This window comes from Monodon monoceros, unplaced genomic scaffold (genome assembly GCF_005190385.1).
Source record: "Monodon monoceros isolate NGI ecotype Baffin Bay Population unplaced genomic scaffold, NGI_Narwhal_1 Super_Scaffold_2, whole genome shotgun sequence".
NCBI lineage: Eukaryota > Metazoa > Chordata > Mammalia > Artiodactyla > Monodontidae > Monodon > Monodon monoceros.
The window spans coordinates 57,813,314-57,828,622 of record NW_021703776.1 but is presented as its reverse complement, the minus strand read 5'-3'; the positions used below and the strand labels follow the sequence as shown (position 1 = coordinate 57,828,622).

The window sequence follows — 15,309 nt, the reverse complement described above, 5'->3', positions numbered from 1 at the left end:
ACAAACCACTGTTTCACGATTTAGGCAAGTTTGCTGAGGTATTGTGAGATTTTGTTAAAAGGCAGAAGACGTTAGGAAGGGCAAATTTTAAAATCTCAGAAGAGAAAATAGTGCTTGGACTACTCCATCAGTATTGTTAACAGATTGTTTTCTGTAAAATACACCAGTCCATTGTATTAGGAGTGCGGCACGGGTAGCTGTAATCTGTGAGTGTTAGACCCTCAATTAGAAGAATGGCACTAATGAGGTCAAAGCAGCTCCTCCCTCCTGTGATCACAGACTGCACCCCAGGCCCTGGCCAGCTGTCTGGCAATATGTGCTTCTGGTCACAAAAGGGGGTCCATGGGCGGGCGTGTGTGTTTGGATCCGTGCAAATTCATCACCACTAATGGGAAATCACTCCTAAGTTCACACCCAGCTGATGGGCAAATCAGCTGGTCAGCAGCACAGATTAAAGGGGCTTCACAAACACCCCGGGCAGAGGATGAGGAAGTCAGGGCTAGGACTTCCAAATGAAGGAGGAGGAACTGGGTGAAAGGTGTGCCACCTTCACAATCAGAGGGCAGCAGGCAGCTGTACTTGGACATCAAATGTCATTAAAGCTGGTGTTGAATTGCACATGGTAGGCAATACTAGGTAATGGTCAGAAAAGTGAGGAATTATTCACAAAGCCTGATGGCCCACTTTGCCCAAGACATGTACTTGTGTATGTGTGCATTATTATGATACAAATAAAGAAAGACATCTAGCAGAAATCTGGAACAAGGAGCTCTTCCCCTCCTCCTGGTATGCAGGGGAGACACGTTCTTTCAGGCAGCGATGTCACCACTGCCTTACTGTCTCTGTGAAAGTGGACTTGGAATTCTGTTCCCAGGACCCCTTTTAGGACACTTCTTCCAGTCACCTGAAAGAATGTACGAGGTGAGACGTTGCAGTAATATGTGAATCTAACACCATGTACCTAGGAATCGGCTTTATTTTCTATGCTCCAGATCTCAATATATTTGAACTATGTATGTTTTTAACTCCAAGGTAGTTAAAAGGCCCGGTTTACCGGTGAGAAAATGAAGTCATGCATGACTTTTAGAGAATGAGGGATGGAGTCTGATTTTCTTGCTCTCGTCCTGAATTCAGACAACATTCCATTCCGCCTTACTTCACAATCCACTGTTGCGATAAGCGCAGGAGGTGTCGGGAGGCAGTTTTCAGGTGGACGAGCAGCACAGAGGTATGACAGTGTATGTCGCACTTTGGCACACCACACCACAAAGGGGCTGCCAGGATCCTGGACCATCTTGTTCCCTTCTGGTCACTTGGGGACCAACCAAATGGGGCTGGAAGGGTGGCGCTCACATGTGCTCTACATTGCCCTGGAAAGCACAGGAATGCCTGGACCAACTGTGCCAGTGAATCCAGCAATAGCCTCACGTTTGTAAATCCTCTGGGAAAGTTCCTAAGCTCTGTGCATAACAAACCATACCGGGAGAAGCCAGAAAGGGGACTTCTTTGAGAGCGGCTGTGATTCAGAATGCTTGGCACTGCATCATCTGTAGTCAATCAACCCGACAGGCACACAAAACACGACTGCTTTTCTTCTTTGGGGACATGACTGTTTGCAGAGCCCAAACAAGCCCCCACCCAAACATAAAGCCACAGAGAAAGGCGGCGCCCGGCACCCGACTCAGGCAGGATCGGTCAGCACTGTGATCAACTTTCAAAGTTTTCATATAACAGATGGTGTGCTCTGCCTGTAACTCAGATCCCAGGGATGCCTGGGCTGCAGCCACGCTGAACCCAAAATGCGGGGTTTGCCCCACTTCACCGAGAAGACTGGGGAAGCCCCCAGCATGCAGGGCAATGAAGGGAGAGCTTGCAGGTGGGGCAATCCGTCCTTCTAGCTCCAAAGCTGTCCAGTAAAACAGCTCACATTCGCCTTCAGGTCAAAAAGTCCAAATATCATCTACATACACAACAGTCTGATTCTGCCAACGCTAGTGAGTTTTATTAGAAAATATGCGCTTAGAGGAGATGCTGAGCGTAAAGCCCTTTTGGCATTCCCTTTCCCTCTAGAGCCAAAGGAGAAACCGGCCCCATCACACGGAAGAGCCACAGGTTCGAATAGGCTAAAAATAGCCTTTCAGATCCCAGAAAGCAAGGAACAAAGGGAAGCCCAGCTATGTTCTGGAGAAGTCTGCAGCCAATATTCCTAGCATATGAGAAGCATCCCAGCCCAAGAGGGAGGAGCCAGCAGGTGATTGTGCCTGGCCACCCCAGGGAACGGCCTGACCTCCTCTCCAATCCAACCAGCCTCTGTGGGTCAGCAGAAGGGCCAGTTCCCCAAAGTGTAGGAATGTGGTACAAGGGCGGGAATCCACCGTTTTATCAACTTTCCTAGGCTTTTGGGTTTTGGTGGAAATTGGGTTAAGGACAAGGAAACTGTTCCTCCAGGGTTCTGGTACTAAAATCAGACACTACATCCCAGGTTTGAGTCGACAGCCAACATGCTGGCAACACGGACAGGAGGAATGTGTGGACTCCCAGTTCCTGGCCTCAGCCTTATCAATATGGAAATAACAGCACATAAATGCTAAAGCAGGGTTCCCAGAGTAAATCACTCCCATACCTGCTCTTAACCATACTTAATGTTCACCTGGATTTATGAGATGATGGAAGCAGAGACTCTTGTAATTATTATATTCTTTTCCTTTCCTCTTTTCCTGGTGTCATTTTTTTTCTCACATCTCTGTGAGGGGCCCAGGTAAGTGATTCTTAGCTGCAGAGGCTCAGTGCGGCTAACATGTGGTCCAATTTTCTAAATGTGAGCGTTGTTTTTTTGCCCAGAACGGAAGCTTCATCTTTTAGTCATTTTGTTTTAATCCAGCCCAGAAAACCGATCTGTTTTCCTGCTTGCTTTTGGGAGCATGAATGCAGGGCCTCGCGGAGGACAGGACATGCTCCCTGGGCAGATGCAAAAGCCTCCTGGCCCCAGGTACACACCCACTGCCGCGGGAGTCTGGTGGGTTGCAAGTCCTGAATTACTCACAGCTGGAAATGGATTCCTTCAGAGGAGAGCGTCCATTCGCCATTGTGATTCCATTTGGGTTAATACCTTGAAATCCCAGCCTGGCTTGTCTGCCTCAGGACAGGTAAGGAGTGATTTTAACCAGCTGAGATCCCAACCCAACCCCCAAACAGAGAAAGCACCCTGATGAGAAAGTCTCCAGATGGGAAAAGCTGCCCTTTTTTCAGCTCTCAAAGCTGAGCTTCGTAATTATTTTAGTGAGGAGCCTCCCAGCCAAATAATTCAATTGGACTAAATTTCAGCTACAGTAAGCCCGCCTGATGGGAAGGCAGGCCAAACAAGCGATCTTCACAACCCGAGTCTGGGTTGATGATGGTGCCTGAAGAGCTTCAGGGCTCCGTTGTGTTTTGGGCCATTTTTAGTTCCTTTTCTTAAGTCTTTTTAAATTTTTTTTTTATTGAAATCTAGTTGATTTACAATGCTGTGCCAATCTCTGCTGTATAGCAGAGTGACTCAGTTTTTTTTGTTGTTTTTTTTATTTGTTTGTTTGTTTTGCGGTACGCAGGCTTCTCACTGTTGTGGCCTCTCCCGTTGCGGAGCACCGGCTCCGGACGCGCAGGCTCAGCGGCCATGGCTCACGGGCCCAGCCGCTCCACGGCATATGGGATCCTCCCAGACCGGGGCACGAACCCATGTCCCCTGCATAGGCAGGCGGACTCTCAACCACTGTGCCACCAGGGAAGCCCGTGACTCAGTTTTTAAGTGCCCCTCCCCCTCCCACCCCCATCCCTGCTTTGGTCCTTTTAGATGCATTCCATGCACAGAATCTCCTAGAATCAAGATTGCAGTTTAACAGCTCCCAAAGCACTCCCTTTTATACTGATGACATCCCACACCAACCCCTCTACCTTTTAACAATGACAGTACTTGGAGGAACTTTCAACTTAACCACAAGTGAGAGGCAAACACTTTCAAGAACAATTTTTTTTTTTTACATCTAAATATTTCGGTTTGTTTTCACTTATTAAAAAATACATTCAATTTTGCGATAATACTTAATTCTAGGTATTTCTTTAAAGTTGGGTTAGAGTTCAAAACATTTTCTTGGAATGTGCAGCAGTAGGTAACTCAGTAGGAAGTGATGATGGGCTAGACTTGAGGTGATAGAAATGGAAAGTAAAGAGAAGAGATGAGGATTCTGGCCTAAGGAAGCTGATGGGGAGCAAAGGAGGGAGGGAAGGCAAAGCTGCCTCCTGAGGTGGACGAACTATGTCTCTGACAGACTCAGAGGCAGGTGGAGGGGTTTAGACATGGCAATGAGTTTCTGCAGGAAAGCCTTGAGCACAGTTCTGGGCACAGTACGTTACAAACAGCAGCGGCATCTTCAAGTGGGAATGCTGGTAACAGCTGGAGAGTAGAGATGAATATTCACGGTGAGGACAGATAAAGGAATTGTTGGGTGGAGTTGATTGCTAGGTTATGAAAATGTACAAGTTTTCTGAAGAGAAGGTGTAAACAGAAACCACCCGAAAGTGGATACAGCAAAAGACAAGGAGGCAGAGGGAGCGCAGTCAGAGAGGTAGGATAAAAGCCAGAATGTGCACCCCCTGTCACTGGTCCCCCTTAGTGGACGCCTATCAACTCTTTTTGTCTCTCTCAATAGTTTATTCTTCTGTATTTAAAATGGGGAACGTAGCACTGCCATAACCACCTATAATTATTCCCTGTTAACTAGACGGACCAAAATCAAATTATCATTAATAACATGTTCAAAATGTCCCACGTGTCAGATATGCTTCCTGACTATAGAAATACTTTGATTATTACCACACCCAGTCACAACTGAATAGGAAATACTGGTGCAAGAAAATACTATTTTATTCTGCAGTATTTCCAACACAAACAGACGTTCCCAAAGTCAGCGCCAAGCTTCCTCTAGCAATCTTCATGTCGTATCTTAGGATCCGGTCCTCCAAATCTCTTCTACTCCACAGCTTCAAATGGAAACATCAGTATCTCACGGGAGAACACCCATCACTGCATGGGATGAATGCAAAACTTTCTAATTCAAACTTCAGCCTCTGAAAACCTTATAATCGGTTCTCAAAAAGACCTCAGGCAGAGACCTCAGTCTTGTCAGAACAAATGTCATGTGACAGCAAATATAAATAAAACCTACACCAAAAAAAACACTGAACAACAATAAAACCTGCCACTCACAGGCCATTCGTCTGCCATTCATCTGCCATTACCAGTGACCACCCCCTTTTAATTCGGCTCCTAACACTGGCTGAGGGCAGGGTCATGAACTGCCAGATGATTTAGCATTAGAAAGTAAACCCTCAGCCTCAAGAGAGATTTTCTCTTTAATGTGAAAGTTAGATTGTGAAGACTCATCCATTAAGGTCCAAATTAGCCAAATATACAAACTGTCCAAGGGAGGATATGAGCAAACACCCAGTACCCATCTGGGTCAGTTTTCCTCAGAGCCGTGGGCCTTCCGTCCCTCATCATCCACGTCAAAGATACTTGATTTTATGTGCTCACTCTTTGCAGGGCAACAGACGATGCATTTTGCAACTTTGAGGATACCCTGACTTTCCACCAAAAAACAAATAAAAGAAACCAACTCTATGAGTTGTTTTTTCTTTCCCATTCCATTTTAAAATTGAGCCTGAGATCACATCATGATTCACTGACATATGTGGAAGTGGATACCAACTCTTAATAATCTCTGTTAAGATTGTACTCATTAATCCTAGATCCCATGGAACTAAAACTCATGAAATAGTTTCCAGTTCATCCACTGGTTTAGTCATTCCACTGAGTGGGATGCAAAGACCAAGCCAGCTTCTCTTCCAGCATCAAATTCCATCTAGGCTGAGAGCACAATTTAAAACTATAAGGAGAGAGCTGAAAGTGCTTTACACTTTCAGTAGTGTACTGAAATGGAGGGGGAGGACAAGAGAATCCTTATGATATAAGGGTTAGATTTTCCAGTTATTGGGGTAGGGGAAGAAATAGGTTGTCATCTCTCAATGACATTGCCGATGGGTGTTTCCTTTCAGTCATGCTGATTGAAAAAAAAAAAAAGAAAGCCAAAAAGATAAAAAACAATCTCATCTACTAGGATTTAGCAAACATGGTGACATTTGCAAAACCTCAATAAAACCAAGTTTAGGTTTCAGAATGTTTCTTTTTCTCCAGACTTCTGGGGCGTGGGATCATATTACACAAATATCATAGAAGCAACATGTTAACATAACCGGAAACATCAGCTGTTGCAAGTTCGCTCAACTTGGTATCTTTTATTTTCCACCCAGCAGCCACTCACACAATGCCACTCACATCTTCCCCAGAGAGCAGCCATGCCTGATAGTAGCTGATAGAGCAAGACTGTAACGAAGGCAAAGTGCCTCCCTTTCTGCGCCCTCTCTCCTCAAGTAACTGGTGGTGTCCGGTGACATGATTTCCAGGTACAGAATTTAATCAGATTGAGCAGCCGATTTTTCTGAGCTGAGGCTGACCTGGCCATGCCCTGTTCCATGACTCCTGTTGAGCTGGGATCCAAGATCTTAAGATTGTAGCTTGTCCCCTGTTCCCATGTGTTAAACAGTCAACACCCTCTGGGAATAGACTGCACTTTTCATCATTTGGGTAGGAATTCTAGAGCATGGAAATGCCCTAATTTGCTATTGCTGCATCAGCATAATGAGTCAGATTTAGGTCCTAGGGGAGAATAACAACACTTAACACTTATACACCGCGCTTTTCATCTTCAGGGTCCTTCACCACGTTAGGCTGTAATGTTATATTTCTCTCAGCAAGACAAAGGAGTTCATTTCTAGTCCTTTCAACTCCCCTTCCTTTCTTATACATACAGACACACACACTCCCACACAACTGCTATCATATGATGAAACTATCTCCTACCTCCTAGATATGTGCTGTTGGATCTCTTTTTTAAAAAAGAAATCAAATGTGAAAGGTCAATTCACCCTTTTTTTAAAAAATCTTTTGTTTTTGTTTCTTCCTCTAACGTGGAACACAAAATCGGCATGTCGATTGCCAGTTACTGGAGTCCATTCAGTGTTACTGCTAGGGTTCCCATACTTGACTTGACTCTTCATGCCTCGTGGTCTTCTGTGTCATCTCTGCCCACTGAGGAGACTTGAAGGTTCTGTCTTGGAGGATGGAGGACTCTGTCACGTTCCCTGCTCAGACCTCTTCTCTACCTCATTTCCATTCACTCCTGGCCCAGGTCATTTCATTGAGTCTCATGTATTTAAACGCCACCTACATGCCAATGACCCCCCAGTTTACATCTTCAGACAGGTCCTGTATTACATACCTATATATTCATTTGCCCATTAGATGTTTCCACTTAACAAGTCTGCAAAAATCTCCTCAATTTTCCCCTCAAACCTGTTCCTCCCACAGACAGCTCCATCCTTTCAGTTGCTGAGGTCAAAAACCTGGGTTCATCCTGAAGTTCACCTCTTACTCCCCAGATGTAATCCATCAGCAATTCCTGTTGGCTCTATCTTCAAATTAGATCCAGAATCTAACCACCCCCTCCATCTGTACCTTGGACCAATCTGCCATCATTTTTAATCTAGATTCTTTGAATACCATCCTACCTGGTCTCACTTTGCCACTCCCCTCCAACAGTTTACTTCCAACTAGGCAGCCAAGTAAACTTTCTACTATATAAGTCAGATCCTATCACACCTCTGCTTACAACTGTCCCACAGTTCTCCATCTCACTCAGAATAAAAGCCGAAGCCTACACAGCCTTCCTGGACGGGCCCCCTCAGCCCACTCTTTCCATCACCACGTACCTTGCTCTCTGCAGTTCCTCCAGCCCACAGAGCGCCCTCCAGCCTCAGAGCTTTGCACCCGCTGCTCTCCCCATTCTCCTCCCCAGTACGCACCTGGTTCAGCCTTCTCCTCCTTCAGGTCTTGGCTGCATGTCTGCGTACCAGTGATGCCCACCCAGACCGCCCCCAGCACTCCCTGTGCCTCTTCCCTGCTATATATTTTTCTCTATAGTACTTATCACCTTTGGACATATTATACATTTTATTGTTTTTACTTGCTTACTGTTTGTCTTGCCCGTGAGAAGTAAGCTACCTGAAGGGTGGGATTTTTTTTTGTTTTTTGTTTCAAAATCAGCTTTAGTCCATGGTATATTCACCAATACCTCGGACAGTGCCTGGCACATGGTGGGCCCTCAAAAATATTTATTGCATGAATAAGTGTTGAACAAAAGTTTCTCATCTGTTTCAGGACCAGCCTGACTTCTAAGCCGTAGGCAAGTTGAGATTTGTGATACTGCTAGTGAAGGGTGCTTTTCCAAGGGAAAAAAAATATCTCTCCTTAGAGAGTTTTGAAGCTAGGGGTTTATACTAAGGTGGAAGACTGAGGCAATTATGGAATGTGTCATCTGCTATATAATATATGCTATGGATACAGACATTGGGGCTTTTTCTATTGGTCATTACCTGCCTCTTGCCTGTCCTCATTCTATACACACATTGGGATGCTTTGGAAAAAGGGTGTCAGGATTAAATATAGTCCGTAGAACAGAATTTTCCCCAACAGACATCCACACGGGCTAAACAAGGATCAATTCTCTATTTGCTCTTTGATAGAATTTTCTAGACCAAACTTCAGCTAGAATTTTAAAGGTGGAGGGAAGGACCAGTCCAGTCTTTCTAACATTTCTGTATAAAGTACTTAGAAAGTTCAAGCAAAAACCTTTTTTTTTGTTGTTTTTTTGTTTTTGCGGTACGCGGGCCTCTTACTGTTGTGGCTTCTCCCATTGCGGAGCACAGGCTCCGGACGCGCAGGCCTAGCGGCCATGGCTCACGGGCCCAGCCACTCCGCGGCATGTGGGATCTTCCCGGACCGGGGCACGAACCCGTGTCCCCTGCATCGGCAGGCGGACTCTCAACCACTGCGCCACCAGGGAAGCCCTCAAGCAAAAACCTTTTTTAACCAAATTCTCCCGATAAACGAATCCATCTCCCACTTTACTAAAACTTGCTGAGGGAACTAATGCAAGTCTTCTGTTAAAAGTCTCAGAGAAAAATAAATTAGAAGAGAGTTGGAGCTTCGAATTAAAAAGGAATAGTTATCTGAATGTGGAGCGAAAGGGAGGAAGAAGACAAAACTTAATGATGACAAGGTATGCGTTGAAAAAAGAACTTGTATTCCTACATTTCAAGCAGGGAACAAACAAATGAAGTAGGAGCTGGGGGTAGCAGTGTGCCAGGGATGTTCGGAGCTGGAGCAATGTGGTCAAAGGGATGTGTAAAAGTATGTTGGCAGGGGCTTCCCTGGTGGCGCAGTGGTTGAGAGTCCACCTGCTGATGCAGGCGACACGGGTTCGCGCCCCGATCCGGGAAGATCCCACATGCCGCGGAGTGGCTGGGCCCGTGAGCCATGGCCGCTGAGCCTGCGCATCCGGAGCCTGTGCTCCGCAATGGGAGAAGCCACAACAGTGAGAGGCCCGTGTACCGCAAAAAAAAAAAAAAGAAAAAAAAAAAGTATGTTGGCAGATTGGAGAGCATCTCCTACTCCTCATTTCCCCATCCTGTGGCTTCCAAGGAAATGCTAGGGCAGAAGCCACCAACACAGCCCATTTGGCCACTGGATGAGTCATCCTGAATTAGGCCTCAAGAATGTGTAGTCATGGTCACCGAGGCTGGATATGGCCCTCTAGTTTGAACGAGGCAATGGAAGAGGATACCTCAACAGTCTGAACGCTGTCCAACTTCTAGTGTGTGCAAGTGAAGTTGGGGTGTGAGACACTGGTCTCCTGAGGGGCCCACCCCAAAACCATGGGGGGAAGCTCGCTGCAGGGTCCCCCACCCACATACCCATCTCAAAGTCATCACATGACTAGTGTTGCTAAGGGCAACATGTGAAAGAGAAAGAGACTGTTTCTACAGTGACAATAGTCCTCAACTTTGCTTGCCTAATTATTTTAATTTTTAACATTTAATTATTTGTACTCAACCCACAAAGAATCCAAAGCAACTCACACACACAAAAAATGTATAGCATGAAAATGTTTTTTTAAATTAAAAATCGGGACCAGAGGAAATATAAACTGGAACTGAAAATCTAGTCCGTGGGGGGAGTAAAATGCTCATTACAGTGTTCTAAAAAGTTCTCAAAGTTAAGCCATCAACTCGGCTTCACGTTAACAAGCAGTCAAAGCAAAAAGAGAAACAGAACTGGTTACAGGATTCTCATGTCCACGAGGAGAAAATATTTCAGTTCCTCAGGGGAAGCAAACTATTTCCTGGAATTCAGATCCGCAAGAATTTCCTCCCATGGGGCTTCATATAGGAGATCATGAGTGCTATGCAAAGGAGAAGATCTAAATCCGCCCCCCTACCATGGGCTTCCTAAAGCTGTTAAATCTTGGAAAAGGTCTTTGGGAAAATTAAGGGTATACACTTCGATTAAAACCCTTCTATCAGAAATGAAGACGATACAGACCAAGTACACACCTTTCTTATAGTTTGGAAGAAGCCAACCTTGACTATCTCAAGGAATGAATGAACTTAATCCCTCAGTCATCTACATATGCCACGTCCATCAGCAAAGCTAAATTTATTACTCAACCAGAGGAAATTTACTAGACTTTTTGGTTTCTCGGTCCCTTGCTATTTTTATGTTTTTTTAAAAATCTATTTCTATTGCAATGAAATATAGAAAGCATGCCTTCTTTTTTATTTAGTTAAAAATATCAAGTGCTCAGAACAGTGTCTGGCAAATAAGTGCTAAATAAGTGTTTGCTTTGAAAAAGAAAAAAGGCGCTTCACTGGGCGGGTGTAGGGGCGTGTCAAGTATGAATGACTAATTATAAATCAAATGAGTTGACTGAGATTTTAAACCCCTCTTGTAACCTATTTTCAGGATTTTTCCTAAAGCAGTACAGATTGAATGGCTATTTTGATGTGAGAATGTGACATGAAAAATCTGGTGGAGGGGGATTATTATAATTTCCCATAGAGGAGGATTCAAAGGTTTTGAAACACTTAGAGAAATATCAGAACCTTTTAAAATTTCTTCTCCGGATGGAACAGCTGGAAGTTCAGAATCCATTATGATGTAGCCGGCGCTTCCTTTCAACCAACTTTCACAGTCTAAGTCTCTGTTCATGGGATGTATCTAATTTGTTGTTTAGTACATTGTGGGCATTCAATAATGGTCTATCAAAAAAGTTTAAAAACACCAAAAAGCTTCATTATCATATTTAGTTGTGACTCTATTTCTTTTCCTTAATCTGGTAAAGTGATTTTTAAATCACTTTACACGACATTACAATAAAAACCGACTATATTCTGGAGGGATTCGTAAAGTGACTTTTCTACATTTGTAAGGACAAATAATCCACACTTATAGTGAACCTATTTGTTCCAACAACAACAGATGTTCAATAATATGACCAGGAAGGAATTATGAATGTGGTGGAGAGATACCGGGAAGATTATGCAAATCAGACAGTTACAACCTGGGCCGAAACCAGATGAAATCCTCTCTCCTACTGCTACAATCCTTCGCTTTTCATCTTACCCCTTGACCCTTGTCTTTTGCACTCACCACCCAGGTAAAGCTTGCTATTATTTAGCACAGTAAAACAACAAATTTTAAATAGAACAATTCTGTGAGTTTTTCTGACTCAGGTCAAGAATTAGGTAACTTTATTTTGGCTTCAATTTCATATTTCAGATAATCTGCTTTTCCCATGATTTTTCTAGCCTTGGATTCTACCACAACCAGGGATTCATCCATTTTCAAAAAAAAACCATCAAACACTTGCAAACGGATAAATGCTGTTTTAGAGCATTATCAGCACAGTCTGCGGTGCCACCTAGTTCCCATGCAGATGTTTCTAGCAGGTGCTAGAGGAGACACCTGTCCAGGTGTCCGTCCAAGCAAACCTACCCGCTTGCTGCTCTCTTCCTCTTGAGCTTTCCTGAACTCATGCTCGAGGGAGCAGTCCAGCTCATTGAAGAGCCCCACCTCCTCGCAGTTCTTCAGGAATCTCGTTGGGGTTGGAGTCTGATCTGAAAACAGAGACCGAGGGATCATAAATGGGACCTTTTCCTCAAAAGTCAGTGGCAAGTATGAGCTAATAAATTCACTAATCCCCTCCCCTCGCCTTAATGACGATGCCGAGTGGCCACCCATAATCTTCCAGCCCTTTAAATAAAATGAGAATGTGGAAGAAAATAAAACCATAAAGCCCAGAGGAGCAATACGATGTGTAGAAGGCTGTGGCATGGGAGGGCTTCCTAAGCCTCCCTCTGGTCGACTTCAGGCGAGGAGATCCCACAGTTGACTTTCTGGAGTTCATATTGTTTGAATACACATTGCAAGGTGTGGAATAACTCTCTTTTAACTGGAAAACATGATTTAGCTAAAATAAGGCCAAAAATATCTACAGAGTCCATGTTAAGCCTGATTTTAGGGGGCTGGGAGGACAAAAAAAATTATAAATGTTTATATCAAACAAAAAGAGAGAAACAAGCATTCAATTCCTTTTTCTTAATGGAGAATAAAAATTTAGCAATTCTTTCTCTCATTTTCGGAATCAAAGAAGGATGATGAAAGGTTCCAAGTCAAACACATTCAGCTTCCATCCCTTAAAAATATAATTATTAATTTTATTTTCCTTTTGCTGTAGCCAAAAGAATGTTTTGAGAAGACTCTCTAAAAGGAATAGAATTTCTTTCATATTCTTGATGGTCTGGAGAGCTTACTACTTCAAAACTGGAGGATCTGAAACCACTATTTGTGGCTTAATATTTATGCAGTATTTGCAGTTTATAAAATATTTTCACACACATTCTCTAGAATCTAGATCTCACAAGATCCTATAAGGTAAGCAGAGTAGAATCACACCTTTGTAATTATTAAGGACAGTCATCTTCCTTGTAAAGGTGCACTCGAGTGGACATAAATAAAACTGTGTAAACTGCCTTTTTCACAGAAACAGAAGATAAAAGAACCAGAGAGGACCACTTCCCAGTGGGGAAGTCTGGCCACACCAATTATTTTACAAGCGAAGAAAATGGAAGGCCTGAGTGATTAAGGGTCTTGTCCAAGGTCTCCCAGGTAGATGTGGCAACACTAGGATTATAACCAAGGGCTTGGTGCTATTTCCATTATATATATACATGCATTATTCCCACCTGAGCCTGTGGCAGACACTGCTAGATTGATTATGGCCCTTGTCCAGCTTGACCTACACTCAGTCTCAAATCTCTTCCTGCACAGTCCTCTAAGCCATCACCACCAGTCAAATGAAGAATGCCCTCAAGTTGATATGAATTTGCAATTTCTGCACTCTCTTTAGAAATTCCTATACGGCAAGAAATTAGAATCCTATTTACTTTTCTAAGTCATAAAAAGAGTAATTAATCCCAGTAAATTATCTACTGAGATTCAAAGAATATCTTAACACCCATGAAGCTGAAATGGCTTGATATCTCCGCTTAGTCAGCCCTTCCAAGGCAATGTCTCCCGATACCCTATGGGCACAGAGCTTTACTGCCTGAGAAGTAACCGAATGGCTGATCTGGATTCCAATCAACAAAATACCCATCTGCATTCTTTCCCATTCTTAGCCCAATCTCCAAGCTTCTGAGCTCTCTTTGCAGTACATAGAGAGCCTACAACAGACGATCATAAATTGGACATTATAGATAAAAGACATGCAAAGGATTGGGTTTCACTGAAAATAGTTTTATTAAAAAATTAATTTATTTATTAAGATACACATATATGCCTAAGTATCCAATATATACCTATAGCAGTTATGTGTTGTGGCTTATAAAATATAAAATTAGTATTTATGTAGCATTTTGCAGTTTACATTTTTACCCACATCGTCTAGAATCTATTAATAGATCTCACAAGAGCCTATGTGGTAAGCAGGGTGCATATTATTTTAGGACAGGAGAAATAAGTTAAGTACCTTGCACAGGGTCACACAATTTGTAACCATCTTATCACTATTAAGTCCTCTCTTACTTTCGGACATAATCCCTTCTCAATCTAAATCCCATGCTTTGCCTAGACTCTGCTGCCAGGTCCAAAGGTCTTTGGTGCATGTGTAAAAGACAACACTGACAACCCAGAAATCCAGATTAGAAAATCATGTGGTTTTGGGGAAATTACTTACATTCTCTGGACTTCAAGTTCATCATCTTTCAAATAAAGTTCTAAAGTTACATGATTCTGTGAATCCTAAAATCACCACCACAACTAGTTTCGCTTCAGAAGTCACTGTTAGGGGGCTTCACTGGTAGCGCAGTGGTTGAGAGTCTGCCTGCCGATGCAGGGGACACGGGTTCGTGCCCTGGTCCAGGAAGATCCCACATGCCGTGGAGCGGCTAAGACCGTGAGCCATGGCCGCTGAGCCTGCGCGTCCGGAGCCTGTGCTCCACAATAGGAGAGGCCACAACAGTGAGAGTCCCGCGTACCGCAAAAGTCACTGTTAGTAGATCAAAGAAAATATGACCACATAAAGGATAGTTGAACAGGAACATCAGTAACAACTGGTTAGACACTGGAAATTAGGCCAGAGGTAAGGGCTAGATATATAGATAAAGGAGATTTATGAATAGAAGGTGTAAATAGACGAAACGTGAGAGTGGAAATATAAGGGTGTGGTGTGGTGTGGTGTGTGTGTGTGTGTGTAAGGGTGGTGTGTGTGTGTGTGTGTGTGTGTGTTAAGGGTGGTGTGTGTGTGTTAAGGGTGTATGTGTGTGTGTGTTAAGGGTGGTGTGTGTGTGTTAAGGGTGGTGTGTGTGTGTGTGTGTGTTAAGGGTGGTGTGTGTGTGTGTGTGTAAGGGTGGTGTGTGTGTGTGTGTTAAGGGTGGTGTGTGTGTGTTAAGGGTGGTGTGTGTGTGTGTGTTAAGGGTATATGTGCGTGTGTGTGTGCGTATGTATACGTTTACTGGATGCTTAGTCCGTGCCAGGCATAGTGCTAAGTGCTTTGTATGCATCATCTCATTAATTTTCACATCAACCACATTAGGTAAAAATTATTTCCTCCATTTTACTTATGAGGAAACTGAAAGTCGCCTTTGGCCCCATTTAGTAATGGAGTTGCTTAATTGTATAAGTAATTGACATTCCTAACAATCCTTGGTTCTTCTGAAATATCTTGGAATCATTTATATCCCTCACACAATAGAACTGCATTACAAGCCTACAGACTCTTCACTATCTGAGAGGAACATTTCTGTGACTAAAAAACC

The 15,309-nt window shown here is 43.6% G+C and overlaps 1 protein-coding gene across 4 annotated transcripts in view; it reads right to left on the bottom strand.

The window, feature by feature from the left end:
• CREB5 (cAMP responsive element binding protein 5) overlaps window positions 1-15,309 on the bottom strand; it is a 413,326-nt gene that overhangs the window by 303,413 nt on the left and 94,604 nt on the right. For all 4 annotated transcript variants that reach the window (XM_029233943.1, XM_029233942.1, XM_029233945.1 and 1 more), the window contains exon 4: window positions 11,987-12,108. In XM_029233943.1, coding sequence (XP_029089776.1) covers window positions 11,987-12,108 — 122 coding nt within the window. The remainder of the gene's footprint in view (window positions 1-11,986; window positions 12,109-15,309) is intronic.